The sequence below is a fragment of the Urtica dioica genome, chromosome 3, assembly GCF_054948205.1.
Source record: "Urtica dioica subsp. dioica isolate 48M chromosome 3, U.dioica_male_clone48M_v1_H2, whole genome shotgun sequence".
Taxonomy (NCBI): domain Eukaryota; kingdom Viridiplantae; phylum Streptophyta; class Magnoliopsida; order Rosales; family Urticaceae; genus Urtica; species Urtica dioica.
Window position 1 is genome coordinate 3078722 of NC_142758.1, and position 23031 is coordinate 3101752.

General features: G+C 38.3%; 2 protein-coding genes across 2 annotated transcripts; one reads left to right on the forward strand and one right to left on the reverse strand.

The window, feature by feature from the left end:
* The first annotated feature begins 426 nt into the window (after nt 1-426).
* Nucleotides 427-4285, forward strand: BRL2 (BRI1-like 2). The gene has a single exon (XM_089609529.1). The coding sequence runs from the start codon at nt 712-714 to the stop codon at nt 4117-4119; it is 3408 nt and encodes a 1135-aa protein (XP_089465655.1). The 5' UTR covers nt 427-711; the 3' UTR covers nt 4120-4285.
* A 4399-nt stretch (nt 4286-8684) lies between these two features.
* Nucleotides 8685-14495, reverse strand: LOC149402076 (65-kDa microtubule-associated protein 6-like). Its single transcript, XM_089609204.1, has 11 exons — nt 13944-14495; nt 12862-13065; nt 11987-12253; nt 11670-11885; nt 11426-11581; nt 11190-11349; nt 10943-11094; nt 10718-10805; nt 10558-10631; nt 10402-10476; nt 8685-9275 (listed from the first exon to the last, which is right to left on the reverse strand). Exons 1-11 carry the CDS (start codon nt 14016-14018, stop codon nt 8949-8951), a joined length of 1794 nt encoding a protein of 597 aa, XP_089465330.1. The 5' UTR covers nt 14019-14495; the 3' UTR covers nt 8685-8948.
* Between the last annotated feature and the right edge of the window lie 8536 nt (nt 14496-23031).

Genomic DNA, 23031 nt, shown 5'->3' on the forward strand with positions numbered 1-23031 from the left:
GATTTTTCATTAAACGCAGTTTCAACTTCGCCTTGGCAGTTTGGAAACATTCTCACGCTCACTGACAAACAATAACTTCCGGGAACGTCGAACACATACCAATCTTGTACTATAATATATGAATATATATATATATATATATATATATATATATATATATATATATATTTGTCTCTGCGGCGCCGATCTTAGAAAGACCTTGTCTGTGGTCCCCACTCCTTTTGACCCAAAGTCAAATCAATCCTCTGAAAAACATTCCCTCCTCAAACAGTAGTAGACTGATACGAACAAAGTCTCAGGGAAGATTTGATACGAAGAACCGTATTACGTACATAAAATTTTAGGATATGCCTATCCACCAAAAAAAATCCATTTCTCTCCCTTTATCTCTACTTTTTTTTCTTTTCTTTTTTTTCTATATCATATTTTTTTCACCAATTTTCTTATTGCTCTCCAGACTCCCTCCATTTTCCAATTTAGAAAATTAACACTCGCCAAAAGGGGAAGGAAAAAAATAGACTTTATTCCTTTTATTTATTTTTTATTATTTTTTGCTAAAGCAGCGGTAGCTTCACTCAGCTCATGCTTTACACAACAAATCATCATCATCGTTCTCACCACGCTTCTCGCTTTCTCGCTCTCTCACTCTAATCATCTGTATATTTCTCTATCACCTTTAACCAAAAAAAAAAAAAAAAAAAAATAGCATCGATGGAGAGAAGCCAAATTCCGAAGCCAATTAGTCACAAACACATCTCTGTGACGGTCGTCCTGACATTCCTGGTCTCGTTCTCTGCCGCTGCCGGAGAAGACGCCCTCTCGGCCAGGACAGACGGCCAAGCCCTCCTCAAGTTCAAGAAAACCGTCGAAAGCGACCCGAGCGGGGTTTTGTCGGATTGGGAATTATCGTCGGAGAAGAGCACGTGCGATTGGAGCGGAGTCACGTGCTCTTCCAAAGGTAGAGTCACTGGGCTTTACCTCAACGGCTCTGCGCTCACCGGCACAGTCTCTCTCGATGCTCTCGCTTCTCTGACCATGCTCGCCGTCCTCAACCTGAACTCCAATTCCTTCTCTTTGAACTCCACGTCCATGCTTAACCTTCCGTACGGACTCACGCAGCTGGATTTATCCCTGGCCGGCCTTGTCGGTCCGCTCCCGGAGACTCTCTTCCTCCGATGCCCTAACCTCGCTTACGTCAACCTCGCGTTCAACAACATGACGGGTTTCTTGCCGGACAAGTTTCTCTTTTCCGCCCCGAAGCTTCAGTACCTGGACGTCTCGTACAACAACCTGACTGGGCCGATCACCGGGATGAAGATGGAAGCTGGCTCTTGCGACTCTTTGACCGAGATCAGCTTGGCCAACAACCGGTTGACCGGCTCGGTCCCGCCGGCGATGAGAAACTGCTCGAACCTCAAATCGATCGACCTTTCGACGAATTTACTGGCCCAGGAAATCCCGTCGGAGCTGGGAGGGCTGAAGAATCTGCAGATCCTCGATCTGTCGGGCAATCAGATCACCGGTTGGATTCCGCCGGAGATCGGAGGGCTGTGCGTTTCGCTTGTGGAGCTCAGGCTCGCCGGCAACAACATCACCGGGAAGATTCCGGCGTCCCTGTCGTCGTGCACGTGGCTGAAGCTCCTCGATCTCTCCAACAACAACGTGTCGGGTCCGATCCCCGACTCGCTGTTTCTGAAGCTCGGCGCGCTGGAGAGCGTGCTGCTGAGCAACAACGCGGTCTCGGGTGCGTTCCCGGGTTCGATGTCGTCATGCAAGAAGCTCAGAGTGATCGATCTGAGCTCGAACCGGATCTCCGGCGCCGTCCCGAGGGACCTCTGCCCCGGCGCGGCGTCGCTCGAGGAGCTTCGGATGCCCGACAACCTCATCGCCGGGGAGATCCCGGGCGAGCTCTCCAAGTGCCCGAACCTGAAGCGGATCGACCTCAGCCTGAACTACCTCACCGGCTCGATCCCGCCGGAGCTCGGAGAGCTCGCGAAGCTCGAGAAGCTCATCGCGTGGTTCAACGGCCTGGAGGGGAAACTCCCACCGGAGCTGGGCAAGTGTCGTAGCCTCAAGGACTTGATCCTCAACAACAACCGGCTCAGCGGCGAGATCCCCAGCGAGCTCTTCGGCTGCTCCGATCTCGAGTGGCTCTCCCTCACCAGCAACCGCCTCTCCGGCCGAGTCCCTGGCGAGTTCGGGCTCATGACGAGGCTCGCCGTCCTCCAGCTCGGAAACAACAGCTTCTCCGGCGACATCCCGCCCCAGCTCGCGAACTGCACCAGCCTCGTCTGGCTCGACCTCAACGGAAACAAGCTCACCGGGGAAATCCCTCCCCGCCTCGGCCGCCAGCAAGGCTCCAAGGCGCTCACCGGGATCCTCTCCGGCAACACGCTCGTCTTCGTCCGCAACGTCGGGAGCTCCTGCAGAGGCGCCGGCGGGCTGCTGGAGTTCGCCGGAATCCGGCCGGACCGGCTCCTGCAGGTCCCGACCCTGAAGAGCTGCCAGTTCACCCGGCTCTACTCCGGCGCGGTTCTGAGCATGTTCACCCAGTACCAAACGCTGGAGTACCTGGACCTCTCGTACAACCAGCTATCTGGGAAGATCCCGAGCGAGTTCGGGGACATGATCGCCCTCCAGGTCATGGAGCTCGCCCACAACCAGCTCTCCGGCGAGATCCCGTGGTCCCTCGGGAAGCTCCGAAACCTTGGCGTGTTCGACGCTTCCCACAACCGGCTCCAGGGCGAAATCCCCGACTCGTTCTCGAACCTCTCGTTCCTAGTCGAGATCGACCTCTCCGACAACGACCTCACGGGGCAAATCCCGACGAGAGGCCAGCTCAGCACGCTCCCGGCGAGCCAGTACGCGGGCAATCCGGGCCTGTGCGGCGTCCCCCTCCCCGAATGCCAGTACAGCTCCCAAACCCCGTCCCCGCCGGCGTCAGACTCGGAGTCGGAGTCGAAGTCCTCAAAGGGGGCAGGGTGGGGCAACAGCGTGGTCCTGGGCGTCCTGATCTCGGCGGCCTCGGCCTGCGTGCTGGTGGTGTGGGCCATCGCGATGCGGGCCCGGCGGCGAGAAGCCGAGGAGGCCAAGATGCTGCGCAGCCTGCGCGATGCGGCCCAAACGACGTGGAAGATCGAGAAGGAGAGGGAGGCGCTGAGCATCAACGTGGCGACGTTCCAGCGGCAGCTGCGCAAGCTCAAGTTCTCGCAGCTGATCGAGGCCACCAACGGGTTCTCGGCGGCCAGCCTGATCGGCAGCGGCGGCTTCGGCGAGGTCTTCAAGGCCACGCTGCGCGACGGCTCCAGCGTGGCCATCAAGAAGCTCGTGAGGCTGAGCTGCCAGGGGGACCGCGAGTTCATGGCGGAGATGGAGACCCTCGGGAAGATCAAGCACAAGAACCTCGTCCCTCTCCTCGGCTACTGCAAGGTGGGCGAGGAGAGGCTCCTCGTCTACGAGTTCATGGACTACGGGAGCCTCGAGGAGATGCTCCACGGCGGCCGGTCGTCCTCGCCCCGGGCCCGCCTGACGTGGGAGCAGCGGAAGAGGATCGCCCGAGGAGCCGCCAAGGGCCTCTGCTTCCTCCACCACAACTGCATCCCCCACATCATCCACCGCGACATGAAGTCCAGCAACGTCCTCCTCGACCGCCAGATGGAGGCGCGGGTCTCCGACTTCGGGATGGCCCGCCTCATCAGCGCGCTCGACACGCACCTCAGCGTCAGCACGCTGGCCGGGACCCCCGGCTACGTCCCGCCCGAGTACTACCAGAGCTTCCGCTGCACCGCGAGAGGGGACGTCTACTCCTTCGGGGTCATACTCCTCGAGATCCTCACCGGGAAACGGCCCACCCACAAGGACGACTTCGGGGACACCAACCTCGTCGGGTGGGTCAAGATCAAGGTCAGGGAAGGGAAGCAGATGGAGGTCATCGACCCGGACCTCATTCTCTCGCCGGACAACGTCGACGACGACGTCAAGCAGATGGCCACGTATCTCGACGTCACGCTCCGCTGCGTCGACGACTTTCCGTCCAAGAGGCCCACCATGCTTCAGGTCGTCGCCATGCTCCGGGACCTCACGCTCGGCTCCGGGAACGCCACCAGCAACAGCGGTTGAAACCCTTTATTTTTTTTTTTTCTTTTTTTTTTTCACCAAAGGATTTTCTATGGATGTAACTTTTGCAACTGTGTCTGTGTCGAAATTGAATTTTCTCTCTCTGGGACATTTTTTTTAACCACAACTTCATGTTGACGTAGACCATTTCAGATCCAAACTAGTTCAATAACAGACCAATCGGCTACTACTTTGCTGAAATTGTGAATTTACTAATAGAAACATCGGCTTAAACAAAAGTATTTCTTTCAAAGATATCAATTTTTATATGCCCATTCTAAAATTGTTTTCTCACGTACCGGATTTTTAAGTTGAAATCGTAACACCATACTTTTATCAATGAACAATGTTTTCTTATTCCCACTCTATCTCTATTTTACATTTTCATTTCTATTTTATATATTTATATCGACGAACAATGTTTTCTTATTCCCACTCTATCTCTATTTTACATATTCTACAAAGAATATTTAAGTATATCCTCTCGTACTATAATTTTTTTTTATAATTTAGTTTTAACCCATTATTATTTATATATATTACAAATTTTCCCAGCACAATTACTTTTGTTCATATTAGTTTCAATACATATATATTATTATTAATATATCCGAAATTGAAAAAAAAAATGATAATTTATTCATCCATTCCACAAATATGATATTTTATTGTTTGAAAATAGAATATATAAATTAAATTAAAACATTACATTTCATAAATTTTTAAATGTCTTGATGTTTTATTTAATTGTCTATGTAAAATATTGTGATTTTCATTGTATTTTTTTTCAAATATGAGTTGCATTTGAAAAAAATGTTTTTTTTGGAATACACTAATTTAAAAATAAATAGATAATACATATAAAATATTAAAATATAGTTATAAATTAAATTTTGGTTTAATTTTATAGTTTTAAAAAACTTGGGCATTAAAAAAAATTATAGAGATGAAATTGTGCATATTCAAATATGAAGATACACTATTCAAATCATCTCTAAATATAGATAATGAAGATGAGTTTGAAGATGCATTTCAAACCCATCTCCATATCTATCTTCAATTTGAAGACCAATCGCAGATGGTCTAAACCAAGGATTTAAATGTCGTTTTCGTTGCCGTTTTGAGCCTCCTGATTTACGAAAAACCGTCATACCGACGGAAAATTGAACGGAAAAAAATATGAAATAGGGCAAATAAAATGCCGTTTTCAAATACCGTTTTCGATGGAAAACCGACGTATCGACGGAAAACCGAACGGAAGTAATGTGGCAAAATAAACGAATACATATATATTTATAAAATTCATGTATGATGATCTTTTCACTTTTAAAATTATTTATTCTTATTTTATTTGTTATTTTTAGTCATTTAATCTTTTTTTTAGAACAATTACGAACTATGACGATATCACATCATAATCGAGTATTCGTTCATCTTATTCCTCAAGTATCAAGTAGTTTGTTTTATTTTTAAAATTTTAATAACTCAATCTAAACTTCAAACAATAATTTTGTAATAATAATACATATAAGGTATAAAACCCCTCATAATTTATAATCTGTTGATAGGCTCTTATGTTTTTTCATTTATTTTTAATTTGCCATTAACATTTCATTATATATGTATTATTATTATTTCAAAAACAATGGAGCACAAACTCTTAGAATTTTTTTTATATACAAATATTAATTTTTAAACTCATCACACATAACAGACGTACGTTAATTTGTGTGTTATTAAAGAAAAAAAAAATACCACCATAATTTATTGGGTTTTTGTTGTTTATTTGTCCCGCTAGGGCTACCAGCCTTAATATACCAACCATGACCTTTTTTTTTTTTTGGAAATTGTACCAGCCGTCATATTCATGACTTCATCTTGCTCATATCCACCATAGCGTCTGATTTCAAAATCCGGATTTAAAAAAATTTTGTTTGACCCGAAAGTCGCCGATTTTCTTAAAATTTGTGGAAATCTGATTGAGCGCGTCCGAAAGTCGTTGAAAATCGCCGATTATAGTCGTGTTCAACACCAGATCCAAAAACCTCCAACGATACTTCGTTTCATCCGAAAGTTGGTGTTTGTCGCCAAAATTAATTTGATTTTGCTCTTTATAGTAAACGAAAACGACCAGCTAAAGATGATGGAAACGAAACATCATTATCGGCAATTTTTGAACGATATAACGAGGAAATATGATATCAAAGCTTTCTTCGGCCGTTTGATGTCCGAAAATGGCCTCGCTGCCGATTTTCGGAGAAAATCGCCAGCATTTGAAACATTGGTCTAAACTCTTATTGTAAATAAAACAATAAATTAGGATAATAGAAGTAGGATAAATTACAATAATCTCCCTGAACTCTAGTCTCTAGGTCGAGTAACAAGGTGCATTTTCAACTCATTTTTCCACAAAAATTACTCTATACTCTCGTTCTGTAAAAGCGTTTTCCATTCCGTTAAAAATATTCCGTTACAATTTATTTTTTGAGCATGTTGACTCTCACATGACCAATATTTAAAGGGCAAATTAGTAATCTTGCTAAAATAAATAAGTAAACAATTATTTTTAAAACAAATAAAATAAAAGAGAAAAATTAAAAAGAAGGAAAAATCAGTATTCGATCGTCCATTCTTCTTCGGCTTTTTAACCCCTTCTTGTTCAAGTCTGAGGTCACTTATTCTTTGAGCAAAAAAAAAGAAGTCATTTATTCAGATCATTTTCACAATCTCTACTAATCACTTTGTACGCGATGAGGAACGTGAACTCTCTGCTGATCACGATCCTCCTTCACGGCGTGGTGTGTTCATGGTGGCTGGAGGCAGTGGGCTACGACCTCTGTCGGCGATGACGGACGGGGGGTCAGGATTCATGGGGCGACGACAAGGCTTCAACGGAGGTTTGACTGAAGGTTATTTCCACTTTTTGAAGCTAGCTGAAGGTTTGGCTGTTGGTCATCCTTCCATGGTCATGACTCTTGAGAACGCTCAATCGTTGGCCTTCTGTCATCTCCAGCATAAGGCTCGATCGTTGGTTGTTCGTCTGTGGCTAAAACTGGCCATGTGAAACCCGAGAAATGAGATCCCCTGGTCCCGTCCCACATTTTACGGGAAATGGGACTCCCGGAACCGTAAAAGACGGTATCGGAAAATCTCGAAACCATTTTTCACGACACCGAGAATTCCCGTTACCATATTTTGCTGTTCCGGAATTCTCATATTTCCTATATCTTTTACTTTAATCATGAATGCAATTGAAAAAAAAAATTCTCCTATCAACAATTAAAAAAAATATAACTTATAAAAATGGTATTAAATAGTGCTAAAAAGGGATCCCTGTTCCGTCCCATTTCCCGGATGGTTCCTGGACAAAAGTCTCGGTATCACATTTCATAATATGGTTTTTTTTTCCCATTTCTCACATTGTACCAATAATACGATAAATAGGATCTCGCGAGATCCCATATAGCCAGATTTTATATGTGGCCAATTGATGGCGTTTAAATGGAGTGCCATCTTTTAGTGCAACATATGATTACATAACATTAAATTCATAATTTCTCGAGCGACTTGTTAGGTAAAAAAAAATAATAATAATAAAAAAAAAAATTCCTTTGCAACTTTTTGGGTTTTGTTCCAATAAGATTCCAACTTTTTGGAGTCTTATTAACAAGTTCTTCCTTCTCCTCCTCCTCATTGACAATTAGGTGCGATGGGTAAAAAAAAAAAACATATTTCACAAATTCATGCATGAGAATGTTAAAACTGAACACGCGTTCGCAAAAAATGTAAAAGAGAAAAAAAAAATAAAAAACTACGCTCCTAGACCATCTCCAACCAAAAAATCAAATTTGGTATAATTTTATACCAAATTTAGTATAGCTACAGTGTTTACACTCCAACGCACGACACCAAATCCTATCCCAAAAAGAATATTCTTTTTTTTTATACTTTTCAATATTACTTCATATTAATTTCATATTAACCCATCTATTAATATGTTATGCCAATATTAATCTTATTAAACATTAATTTATTTTTCTATGTCAACAATATTAAATTAATTTTTATTAGTATAATTGGTATGTATTTTATTTAAGATTGTATTTGTATAGTTATTAGTATAATTGGTATGTATTTTATTTGGTTGTATTGTGCTTAACTAGTGTTATGTATTATTATCAATGTCATATTATTTACTCTCTTTTTACATCGTATTACAATATTTTTTTTTTGTATAAATTATTTAAAATAAGGTCTAAATTACAAATTAATTTTTTTTTTTTGTGGACGGATTTGTAATTACAAATAGTTTCATCCCAAATTTGGGGTGGATGAATAGTTTCACCCTAAATTTGGTGATATACTATTTATCAACCCCAAATTTAGGGTAAAATTTGGAATGGGTTGGAACAATCCCACCCCTATGTCAAATCTCACCCCAAATTAAGGGTGGGTTGGATGGTCATAGTCCCACAACACCAATCTCTTCCAGTGACAAACACGCTGTCTCACTCCACAGTAAATCCGCAGCAAAATGATAAATTAAATTTGCGAAATCGCGAAGATACTTGGTCAAACAGTGTAAGTGACTACTATATAACACTTTCCATCGTATTAGATTCTCTTCTATATATCAACCCATACACAAAACAAAAACACCAAACCGTTGAGGAAAAAAAAAAGTGAAAACAACAAACTGTAAAATCTACCGAGCAAACAGACAAGAGAATTTTACATCGTGAATCGTTAGTTTTTTTACCCTAACAAATTACAATAGTAGTGTACACTTCTTCCTTGAGTATTCACAACATCTCCGCCGCTACTGTCCGATCTTAATCATTGGGTGGCGATCCAAGCTCGGAACCGCAGACCGAGGTGTACGATGACATGGCATCATCTTTAGCAATGGCTGTAAAGTTGAGCGGAGCCGTGGACAGTCTTCTCATCTCCTTGAAATAGCCGTTTTGGCGGGAAGAGTGAGATCTCGGGGTCATGAGCTCTGTCGGAGTTGAGACTCCGACCGAGTTCCGACGCGGTGTCGGAGTCATCGATCCATTTCCGTTCGGTTTTCGGAAGCTGCTGCTTCTCCTTGGGCTAGGTTTAGACCCGTACATGGCTTCTTTCTCCGTCATCAGAAGATCTTGAAGTTTCTTCTGGTCCTATAAAACGGCGAAACAACAAATGTATCCCTTTTTTAACTAGTACATATATTATATATGTATGCATGCATATATATATATATATATGTATGTATGTATGTATGTATGTATGTATGTATGTATCCTTTAACTAACTCTTTCGTACATTTTAATCATGTAAAAAAGCATTTACATAAAAGAAACAAGATAATTCGGAAGGTATAGTATATGGCTGCAATGTGGAACCTAAAAATTAAGAGCTGACTATAGTTTGAGGAAAAAATATGCAAAATGGACATGTTAGACTAGGTGATTAACAAAATAGCTAAAATTTTGTGTTTTTACCAAAGTTACGTGGTCCAATTTTTTTATACTGTTAGCTCTCTAGACAATGGAAACTAGTGGATTTACAAACAAGCTAAAGTTTGTCCTAAATTAGTTAAAACTTAAAACGTCAAAATGTACAAAAATGGGCTAGTGTTAATAAAATTTTCAACCATGTCAATACGTTTTCTAGCGGTGTGTATTGCTTATATACCGGTGTCAATAAGTTTATTGACAGTTTTTTTTTTAAAAAAAAAACTGAGACAATGTATTTTGGTTATTTTGCTAAAAACATAATGACTATATTGCTGTAATTAAATAATTTACCATTGTCAAAAAAAATTATTGACAAGGTTACAAAAAATATAGACGCAAAGTGTTTGCACATTTTTGTAAACTGCATGTATTTCACTCGTTTTAGACAAACTTTGACTATTTTGTAAACCCATTAATTTCTATCTGCCAATTAGCTAGAGCACACTTAAATAGTCGTTCAGATTCTAACAATTTTTTTTTACACAGGAAACAAAACAATCTTTAAAATACCCTCAAAGTACCATTCAAAAGAGAAATGAAGCAATAAAATTTCGAGAAAAAATTACATTTTTCTACGACTTGATAAGATCTTGGAAAAGGTCATGGTTCAGATGAGAATTTTGAGTGCTAATTTTAATAAGAATATTTACGAGTGACATGTAGCACAAGTAAAAATGCGAGAGCAAAGTGAATTTTGACAAAATCCAAAACCATATATTTGCTTATTAATCCAACAATAAGAGAAATCTGATACTATGTAGCACGGGTAAAAATAAAATAAAAGTACCCTGAATCTCCTCTTCTCCTCTTCTTTTTGCCGTCTGCTGAGTTTGTAATCCTCCAAAATCGACACCAATCTTACCTGCAAAAAAACGAAACCACTAAGCCAATACGGTTTCTGTGGAATATATTTAAAAGCCAGAAATCAAAAGAAAAGACTTACGCCGTCGTATAAGAAGAATCGCTTCTTTTCATCTTCCCACGCCAGAGTTCGGTTTATCAGGTTGTTAACCATTCCTGCAAAAGAAGTACAGTCAGCCCTTTGCATTAAAACCTCACGGTAGAATAAATAAATAAACTCTTCTAAGCAATAAATACAATACCAGGAATTTTTGTTACAGTCACACGAGCGCGTTCTGCCCGTTTCAGGTTAATATGAACGCCTCTTCCAGCACTGTACCGGTTGTGATCCTGGAAATTAATGCAGAGAGAGGAAAAAAAAAAAAAAAAAAAACTTCGGGTCATATACGATATAAGCCATACTTAAATTCATTGCTTATGGATCAAGAGAGAACATGTGGAGTAACAATTTTTCAGTCAGAGCTTACCAAATTATAATCTTCGAGCCAATTTTCCTCTTCACAGGCGGCTAGCCACCGATCTATTCGATCCATTATATCCTTTCTGCTAAAAGCCTCTTCTTTGGCTTTTACTATCTCTGCCTCTATAGTTGCAAGAAGTTCAGATGGGTCAACTAGACCTGAGCACAAAAAAAAAGGAAAATACATACATATAAATATAAAGGTTTATGTTCCTGCTTGCCGTCTCATTAAGAGTTTGGATATCAAGCGTCACCAGACTCAATCATGGCCGTTGATTTCTCAACGGATGTGCTTGTATCAGCTTCGACATGACTGATTCTGCATATTTCTTCCAATTCTGACCTCCTTTTTATCACAAGCTCCTTCATTCGACTTGCTTTCAATTTGGTCAGCCTCTCGACTTCAGCTGAGACCTGCCAAAAGGGCACATGTGGAATTTCAGCATTTTATAACTATAGAAAGTAAATGCAAAGAATAAATTGTTCAAACCTGCTCAATGGTGTCTATTGTCAGAGATCCCGGTTCTCTGATATCCGATTCCGAGGATCCAAGGATCGAAGTAATCTTTAAAAACTGGCTCTTCTCATGCCTTGATGTGTCCATCAAATTCCAAAGTTCAGACAATGACATTGCAGTCTTTCTCAGCTGAAATAGAAGAAAAAATAATGGGTTTCAATCAAAACAATACAAAAGGCGAAACAAACAGTCGACTTTTACAAGCACAAAACAGTACCTTGTTAATGCGATCTTTTTTCTCAGTTTTCAATTTGAAGATTGTCTTTTCGAGCCCTTCCAATGTGCTATTACTAATGTTTGTTGAGTGTTCTGAGCTCAACCCACCCAAGCTTGGATGAACATCACTCACCGTCTTGCTGAAATCAAAACCAAGCACGCCACAGAGAGAGTGAACCTCATTCACATATCCCAAAACCTTATGAAGCCGATCAGACTGGTAAAAAAAAATAAAGAGTTTCGGCATCTGATCAGAAAATGATCTCAAAAAAGAAAAATCAAAAGCTTTAATATATTATTCAGAATCATTCAATTCACCTTTTCTTTCTGAAGAGCGCGGATATGATTTTGAAATTCAGTCATCTTTCTTAAAGATAAATCTTGCTCGCCGAAGCCTAATAAATCGATCACGTCATTGTCGAGACGGCTATACCCAGAAATCTCTCCACTAATCTTCTCAATTTGTGCCTTCATATCTTCGAATTGCTTCATCCTTTCCTGTTTCTTTGTGTTTAGATCTTCCACCAAAGGTGCAACGGAAGCAAGTTTTGCCTTCAACGATTTTGACCTCTGGTCACAATGAATCTGAAACGTCCATTGGAAAGTACAACATAAGCAATAGAATATCATTAAATACGCACAAAATAAGTTATATCAAGATGTCATAAAAGGTAATGCACTAAATTAGATTCTAACCCGAAGTCAAAACTCATCAATGAAGAAACATGTCTTTAAAGTTTCAAAGCTGAGAACTTTACACACTCAAATGTAATCATACAAACATATTTTCCCTCAAAAAAAGAAATATAAGCATATTAATGAATCACCAACTTTCACCAAAGAAACACCAACTTCGTTTCAAACCAGGAAACTAGAAGAATAAATAAGTTAATGAGTTCTAAGAGGATCGTTTCTCTACCGGAGATTGAATGCACAAAAAAGTGATATCAAGATGTCATAAAAGGTAATGCACTAAATTAGATTCTAGCCCAAAGTCAAAACTCATCAATGAAGAAACTTGTCTTTAAAGTTTCAAAGCTGAGAACTTTACACACAAAAATATAATCATACAAACATATTATAAGCATATTAATGAATCACCAACTTCAACCAAATAAACACCAACTTCGTTTCAAACCGGGAAACTAGAAGAATAACCAAGTTAATGAGTCCTAAGAGGATCGTTTCTCTACCGGAGATTGAATGTTGAGCTCTCCGAGAGAAGCCATGAGAGTGGCAAGCTCGGCTTCCTTGGCAGCAACGGAGTGATAAAGCCGGGCCTTGGTATTGGAAGCATCATCGACTTTCCGTCGGTAAACTTCTAAGCATTCTCTCTCCAATTCCAAAAGCATCCGGTCTTGGTCTGCCTCGCTCTCGCCGATATCATTCCATATTTGCTGTTTCATACACACATCAATGAGAATAGTTTAAAACCGGCAAATAGTTCCCATTAAATATTGGCTTTTATAAATTAGGAAACAACATGGAGTGCCATGAAACAACAAATAATTGAAAACGGGTAAAGAGAAATTAATAAACACAACTTAATTATGAACTGCACTAACTGTACGAAAATGAAAAAAAAACATAAATATGAAGTCAACTCTAAAGTTAAAGATACTAAAGCCTAAGGTTAAACCCATGATACCAAAAAAGTTACCAATTTTGAAAAGCTCTCTTCAATAATCACAACCTTTTTTTTCCCTTTTAAACAGATAAGCTAATGAAAGACGAAGAGAATTGATTACACATTATAATTGGGGGTTAGGTATCAAATAAATTATTCATTCTCTTTTCTTTCTTCTATATTATTAGCGTTTGTTTAATTTATAACTGAAAGAAAAAACATAGCTAATACTCCAAGAAATCGACATACCCAAGCTGTAACTTGAGTACGACGTGGGAAATTCATGTGGTGTACCAGAACAAGAAACACGGGTTAATTGATCATAATGTGCTAATTTAAAAAGGCAATCTTTAAAAAGTCCAATTCATAGCTTCAAATACTCACAAGACATTCATGTAATTTTACAAACATATAATTTTTTTTATTTTTTCAAGGACAGAGCAGTAAACCCAAAAACTTGGGTAGATGAAAATCTTATCATTGAATAGAAAGAAAAAAAAAACTTCAACAAGAAAGGCTTACAGCTTTGTTTGCAAATTACAAAAACTGGACACAGGAAAGGTATAGACAAGAATAAAAGGAGAGAGAGAGTGTGAGAGAGAGAGAGAGAGAGAGAAAGAGAGAGAGAGAGAGAGAGAGAGAGCTGACCTGAAGCTCTCTGAGCAAAGCTTTACAGGTAGTGGTGGTACGGACACCGATGTTAGAGCTTCCTATTGCTAACATTTTTCAGCAGATCTCTCTCTGTCTCTACTCAATTTTTTTTTTTTTTTTTTTGGGTTGAAGTTCAGTGGTATGCTCGTTTATTTGCTAACCCAACAAAAGTACAAAACCAACTAAGAAAAAAAAAAGGAACCCTTCTAGCCAAAAATATAAACGGAACGAAAAGACTTTCTGAAGCCTACAACCACGAAGTCAAAACAGAAGTCAAAATAAATTGTACCCACAATTCCCAAAACAGAAGAGAGCGAAGAAAAAGAAAACTGGGTTTTCTTATCTTTAATTTTATTTTATATGTTTTTAAATTCTTGCCGTCAATGAGAGAGACAAAGAAAGAATGAAGAAACAGACACAAAACAGAAGCTCAGAGACTCTCAACAGATCTGAAGCTCACTGTCAGAGAAGATTATTCGTTTTAACAAATGAAACCCTGTTTTCCACTTCTGTTTTTCTTCTTCACAATGAAAAAGAGAACCTAAGAAAAAAAAAAAAAAAAAATACCCGAAACGGCTCAGACAAACGGAACGGCAAAGAGCCAAAGACAAAAAAAAAAGAACAAAAAATTAAAATTAAAATTAAAGGAGAGAGAAAGATAGAGAGCTTGTGTTAACTGTAAAGTGAGGAGGGCACTTAAGCTGTAGCGAAACAAAATCATTTGTCACACACAATTAGTTTAATTATTATTAAAAAAAATTCATCATAATAGTAAGCTTTTTAATTTAAGCAAAAGCATCAATAATTATTATATTTTCTTTAGGAGGTTAGGCTAAAATGCGCCGACTATAACAGGTGAGTTGTCCACTTGGTTTTACTTTAGGGATTTTGACATTTATATTAATAATCTATGCCGGTTTTTTCCGATGGTTTAAAACTTTAAATAACGTTACCGATCCGAGTCTAATTATACTAGAGATACTGGTTACAAAATAGATACCCACGGAGATTTTATTGATATTTGAAATACGCTAAGATTAAATAAAAAAATTATAGACATCAAAATATAAAAATCTATATATTGTTCATATTAAATTTGGGACAGTCTCGCTAGTGATTCTCATATAAATAACAATTAATGTTGAAAAATGGCAGGTTATTCGGCCTCCCCAGTTGATTTTCTATCCATTTCTAGTTCTTTAACATTTAATATTCTTAGAAACTTGAGGAGATCAATATCTCACATACATTTACCTAGATGTTTATAAAACTATACGAGATATTAAAGATATCGTAACTAGTATGTTAAAAAAAAAAAAAAAAACTATATCTCGCCTTGATATCGCAATATCTCAGCTAGATTTGAAACCCTGATCTTTCCAAATATAACCAAAACTAAAATTTTACATTTTGATTAGTACATGAAGTGTACAAACATTCATATACCCTTCTTACCACTCTTCCTTAATATTAAAAATAAAAATAAAAATCACATATCTCTCCCTTCTCAAAAGCACGGTTTCTCGCATGAGATAGCGATATCTCGCGTGAGTTCTCGTTTCTCTCACGTATGCGAGAGTGAGATTTAAATAACTCGTAATTTGGATTAAATCTCGCAGCTTCTCGCGCAAAATCTCATGCCCCAAATCTTGCTACGAGATCATAATTTTTTATATAAAAACCTCGTCTTTTCAGCCATAGCCTAGTTTTTGGCCGAAAATCTATGCTCAAATCCCGTACAGATCGTGTGAAAAGTTGTGTGAATCCCTCCATGTCTCGCGCAAGTCGGACGTATCTCGCCTTGCTAACGTGATACGTCCTTGCTAACGTTTATTTTTTGCTAGTACTCGACAAAAACCGCCGATTTCGTGAGCTTTTGTTTAGATCTAGTTTTTGAAAAGGAAAAAAGTTAATGGATTTCGAGTTTGAAATTGAATCTTGATACTCGGTCTGATGCGTGATGAATTTGATTTTATAATTAATTTACAACTTGAAATGATTACCCATATGTTTATTAACTATTAGACTCAACACACGACCCTAGATAACGAATTCTTGAGTCTTGAAATGATGCCGAAATATCTCTGAAAAGCTTGTTTCACTTGAAATTCACTCTAAACACACTAAAATCCTAAAAAAATTATCCATATCAACCCTACTAATATTGAGCGTCGAAGAGGTCTCCAAAGGTAACGCCTATGCATCCCTTTAGTTATATTACTTTGCTTCTTGTTTCAACTCTCTAACGAACAGGCAGCTCTCATGACCATGAGAAGGAACTTGAGACCTCGGGCTCAAGGAAAACCGACTCGAACGCAGTCACTTAGTCTGGCTTTGGACCGAACCATTCGTGCTCTCGAGTCATTGTCCGAATATGAGCAACAACAAGAACCTATGATATTAATTTGTTTAGTATCATATGATAAATATCAAAATCCACTCTTAAATATTTAGCAAGAATTAAGTGAAAAACTAGTTTTTTACTCAAAGTGACATTTCCAAGTGAATTTCCCCAAATATACTTTATTCAACAATGGAATCCTATTCTAATAGTAAAATTCAACTAGTATACTTCTTAAAGCATGTTTTAGAGACCTTATGGACCCATATGAGTAAAACTTAAGGATGATTCATTGGGCACAAAAGTTCTTTAACTTTTCCCAATGTTCAATCATATTGTCAATAGACTCCACTAAATAATTGACACTGAAAATCTATTTCTCATATGTTATAGTTTTCTCCTCTTTGTATTACAACTTAACACAATGGGTTTCACTAAATAGCTTACATGTTGTCATTAACTAGATGAGAACTACGAATTACGATTTGACCTTTCAAGTTATTATTTCCAACTCTTTTGTTGATTGTGAATAAGCACAAGCATGAGATGACAGATATTGCATTTCACCAATCTTGTACATGAATTCCATATCTATGAGGCGCATGATCTTCTTATAACTAATCATCTCACAAACTTGCGACGTCAAAGGTTCTTATAGAAGTACCTTGATCAAAGGCTCATCAAATGAGGATGACTAGTCATAAGTGACCATGTCTCATTTCAGGATTTAGCTTAACAAGTATGTATTCATACATAGTGATTCTAAGAGTATAAGAGGTAAATGCACTATTAGAAAAACTGATTTAAACGACGCAATTATAGACTGCGCTCAACTCAAAAATTGGAGTTGAAAGAATTTTTTCGGTTTAAGCCAAATTACTAAAAGACAAGTGGAGAACAGATGGAAACGCCTTGAAAAATATTAGACCGCGCTTTCATATAAGCGCAGTCTAAAGTTGGCATCCAACCAAATCGCTACACGTGGTGTTGGCATATGAACTTTAGACTGCGCTTATATGGAAACGCAGTCTAAAGCGGTGGTCCTCTTAGCATGACACGTGGCTTCTCAGACTATACACAGCGTTTGTATAGAAATGTCGTGTACAGTTTTAAATCAAATTAATGTATATGCGTCTTCTTCATAACTACTTCGTCTTCTTCTGAATCTCACTCTCGTGCGATTTTTCTCCCTAAACCTCCATTAATGTTTTCTTCTCCAGCCCTTGCGCCTCCTCAGCCCTCGTCCATTGTTGTTCTTCTCCACGGTGAGTCGTCCTACGTTTTTTCTACGCCCTCGCTTTTTAATGGTCTCGTTCGTGTGATATTTTTTTTATTTCTTCAAAATTTCTTTGATTACATGTTTGCATAGGTTGTATGGTGTTTTCTCAACTGTTTTGAGGCATTGAATTCTTGAAATTTGGTGTCTAGTATTACCTCCGACCTCGAGTTCGGATTTGTAATTTTTTTTTCATTTTATGTTTTTAAATACTTCAAATTCTTAGGGTTTATTGTATATTAAGTTTATGTAATTGTTCTATAGCGGTTTTGAAGCATTGGGTTTGTGTGATTTGAGCGTGTTCATACTCTCCGACCCCGTACTTACTCGGTCAACCATCTCGAGGTAAATCTTCTTCGATTTTTAAGGTTTTTTTTTTCGTTTGTTTGATTATTGCATTGTTATGATTGTTTATTTGGATTTGTATTGATCAATTTGTATTCGGATTGTTGATTTGAATAGGTTTTAGCTTGAATTTATGAACATTTCTAAGTTATATGGTATAAATAAGGTATAAAGCATTGAATGGTGATAGTGGTAGAGTAATTAATTAGACTTTAAATATCTTTTTATTTATCTCGGTTAAATTTATCTTGACATACATATGAATTTTTTTGATAGTTTTCATTGGGTGCTCCTGGTGGTGGATGTTTGCTAGCGCATGGCGTGCTATCTTGATCCCATGAATTCGAAAATAGTGCTGGCTCATTTGAATACGATAGTGGTCTTGTAAGTATTAAAAGTTAAAGTTTTGAATTTACATTTAATAGTTATGATAATTTTTTAATAACTTGTGTGTGTGTGTGTGTAGAGCGTTCGATGACTTTGTCGGTAACAAGAAGTTCTCATGGAACATTCCAAAGGTATGCACATGATTAAACTAGTGTACCAATTACTATATATTTTACTCTAACTTTTTTTTATGGGTAGCAAAACAACCTTTGACAACTGAATGTGGGTATGTCGCTACAATGATGATGAAAAACATCATTGAAACTCCAAATTTAAAAAAATGTTTACAAAGATATGTACACATTCAAATATACATATTCAATACTTAATGTATTTTTACGGTCACTAACAAATTGTTTTATATATTATTAGTTTGAAAAATTGAAGATTTATATGGATAATGCGAGGCATATCAAGAAGAATGGTACCGAATGATGTTATACACATAAACACGCAAGCCAAAATGTCAAATGTAGATGTATAGTGAGTATGGTTTATGTACATGTTTATTCGTTTTGAGTACGTTAAATTTGGTATGTTTGGATTCGAATATTTAGTCCAAATTTATTTTAGTGCACTATGTAGTGGTTCATCAAATTTACCTTGTAATTCATAGTCTTCGACATCGTCATGTAATGATTCGTCAAAAATGAGTACTTGAGGCAATTTTTGTTAGGAATTCTTGCCCAGAGAGATAATAAATAAATAATTACTAAATAGAATAATGGTTTACTTTATTAGCATCATATGATTAGTGGGTTGAGGTCTGAATATCAAAATCAATAGCAACTATCATCCATAGCATTCGTATTAAACTGAATCAACTGTGCACCTGAGTTCGGACGGTGTTCCTAAAACATGGTCAATGACTGGTACATGCCTGGAAAGCTGTATCTAAAGTCATATATACGGAACATTAGTGAAGGTTGATCACGACGTGCGAGCATTCTACACTTGTGATAAGTGTACGACCTGGACAGACTTTGGTTGTAGATGTGTCATTTAAGTACCGTTACAACACACTAACCGGGATCACTATGATGATCACAGTGGGACTTGATCTAAATCCTGAAGTGATCATGGACACTAGATCATGTTACCGAACTCTTTGAATCATTCGCTAGAAGGCTACTATCATCCTAATCACAACTTATATTGTTGGTAAAAAGAGATGTTACTGTTTCCTTTTTCAACCTAAGCCCTTGCTCGTGCATTCAAGCCATTACGGAATATGTCGAGTTGGCCCTTTCTTAAAAATCCATGATATGGAAGCCAGCAAAACAAATCTTTGAATCTCCACCAAGGGTTATGAAAATGCTCATAATCATGACGTTACGCCGATAAAAATTCCTAATTGCTAAACAACATAGTGGACACGCGCCCTAGATTTAATCTAACAACATCAATGATGCAAAAAGCGGGACGAACTAAACATTGTAAATTCAACACGCATGATTCAATTAATTCTGGTTATTCTTTTCACTGTGTTTATAAGATCCTCGCAAAACCTGTAACCGTAGTCGCACCACTAATTACTAACAATCTTAATAATTACGAATTAAAATTGCGAGTATGGCAATGAACAATAGTCTTTCTATCTAGGTGATTGATAAGAGCGATTCATTCATACTTATATCTATCCTTTAAAACGAGAATCAACGCTGGTTCTTAGGTTATTTGATAGTTTTAGTAGTTTTCAGTTATTTTCATGTACAAGAGAGCAAAGAGGGTTATGGTGCAAAAAGGAGCGGAATCAGAGTTTAAATACACAAGAAACGGCCCCTAATGTCAAAGTCTAAGCGGGAGAAAAGTTAACCAATGTCGCGACGTTTCGTGCATGACTAAGAGCGTGACGCGTTAAGGTATTTCAGAGGAGCGTGACGCGCCAGACCAAGGACGCGCCGCGTGAGTGTCATCAAGGATCTCTTATCCTAGCACGATGGTCGCGCAGACCCCCACGTGTCGCATAGGACCAGAGCGCGACTCGCCAAAGCCTGTGCGCGACGTGCGCTGTGACATAAACAATTTTTTAAAGAGCTCGTCTAAGAGCCAATCTTAGCCCTTGGATCTCATCTAAGAGCCCAGAATGCTCCAAAAATGTGGCATTGGATGCCATAAGGTCTTAATTGGGTCTAAGTTCATCATTATCACATACATTACACAATATGCTAAAGTTTTTAGATCTTAAGACCCATTTTAGAGAGAGAAGCCATTGGAGAACTCTTGGAGAGAAGAAGAAGAAGGAAACGACAATCCTTTCATCATCATCATCGATCTCACTCTTTGTTATCCATTTTCATTCACCTTTCTTTATTTTCATTATTGTTGAATACTCTATACTTGCTTTCTAAGTTTCTTGTTTGTTTTAGCTACTTTTGAGATTCAGATCTGATTTGAGTATAGTTCTTTGTTATTTCATACTTTGATCTTGTTTTTATGTTTATATTGAGTATTGCTGGAATTGAATCTTGAATTTTGGATATTGAATAGAGTTTATTTTGAGTTTTTCTTTGAATATCATGTCCCTTTACTTCCTAGCTTTCTTGCTTTTACTTAATGTTATTTTGCTTTGTTTAATTTCAATTATGAGTAGCTAGATTTATAGAGGGACATGATGTAGTTGGTGGTTTGATGATGGTTGGTTCATAGCCTTAGGAAAAGAGTTGAATTTCTTAAGGGAAAGAAGAAGAAATCTATGAGCATGTGGGTGTGTGTTATCTCTAATTAGAGTACCTAACTAATTAGTGAATATTCTCTAGGCTAGTTTTTAAATCGAGAGGTAATAAAACATGCGAGCTCTATCATTCCTCTCACAAATCCACTTAAATATATAGAAAGACTAGAGAATCGGTATAGTTGTTTTAATCCCGTCTGTATTGCGGTTGTTTGTTTTAATAGGACCCAAGTCAAGAGGTGTAAGTTTGTCAATCAACTAGGTCCTTAAAGACTCGAGAGTGATTAGCGGATAATTCCGAGGGGTGAGACTAAGTTTTACGTTCTAGCCCGATCTAAATGTGAGCCCAATAACTAACCACATAATTGAACCGATGAAGTCATATCCATTGCTTTTACTATATTTGTTTAGATCGTTTAGTTTCCTTGCTTGATATTTTTACGCACCACGAGTATCAAAACCCCATCTTTTATTGTTCATTTTTATAATTCACACTCGAAAAGAACTAAGAGATTCTCTATATCGAATGTCTAGTCCTCGTGGGATCGATATGTGCCCTGCACGTGTATTACTTGACGACACGTACGCTTGCGTATTATGTAGAGCAATCCACCAATCAGTGATCAATCCAAACTGAATTAAAGCATTTCATGAACAATGGACAAATAAAAAAGAGATTACTACTTCAATACGAGAAACAAGAGCAAAGTTTACGCCAAAATCTTTAATTCATGTTTGGGGATTGAAATATCCCATAACCGTTCAAAATCTACATAGACATAAATAAATAAATAAATAAAAGCAATAGAAAAGAGAAAGAAGATAAAACGAGCTTGGTAGTCGGGATGGTCTCCAGGAGAAACCGTTCGTACTATGGTTGTCGCCAAAAGTCCACTTCTCTCTTCTGGTATGTGCGGCTTTTCTTTGGCTCTAAAACTCATCATCTAAGTGGGTTAGGTCGAAATCCCGAAGTTTCCTTTTAATTAGAATTTGGATGGGTCTTATAACGGACCTGTACCGCGATACAGGTTTGCAGTATCGTAGTACATCCAATGAATTTTGCTATTGTACCGTGGTATACCTACTATTATGTTCCTCTTCAGTATGACTGATCAATTTTCTTCTAAGTAGTTGATATTTAAGCTCCAAACTCGCCCGGAATCACATAAACACGTGTAAACGCTCAAATCATAAAATGTTCAATTACAAACGTGATTTTAAGTGGTTAAAAAGAATAGTGTGGTAAGTAATGATCACAAAATAAATAATAATTATGTAGTTATCAATAAGTCGAATTGCATTTACAATTATATGTCATGTCAATTACAATTCCAAATAAGGTACTAAAATCCAATAACAAAGTCCAGAGTTACAAAATCGGTTACAACACAAAGAACATACTTAATAAGGTCTCCAGTTAGACGACATTACCTATACATAATCACAACCAAAGAAAAGCACTTATACATAACCACAACACATAGAACAATACAAATTAAGGCTAGCAAAAACTTTAATATCTTTGCTTCACATCTAATTCAATGACTCAAGTTCTTCTATTCAGTAATAACAACATCTTCTCCAATATGTCCGTCTTCTTCATAAAGTACATAACTGAAGCCTTCATTAATCTTTCTCAACAATCCTAGTATAATCTCAACTAACCTACTGCACATTTCAGGGTCGATCCATAGTAATAACCCATAGCTTTTTTTGTTTGTTTTTCTTCAATAAAACAAACAAAATTTCAAATTGCGAGCTGATTCTCTATTTTGAGGAAAATTCCGTTACCAAATTGAATTCATAACTTATATTGAGGACAACCGAAAAATCTTCTTCCGGGATTTGACACTGTCCACAATGTCCTCTCATAGCAAACCAAGTCACAGTAGTTGTTATCGCTCGTTCTCGGAAAATCGCAAAACATTAAATTTCTTGCGAGTTACGAGGAATTCCACGCCGAGACCCAAGTTAGGCCCTTGAGAAAGCTCGATCCAAGCCCACAAAGGAGAACAATCCCATACAGAACGGGCCCGCAAAGACCAGTAAAAAGGACGGAGAA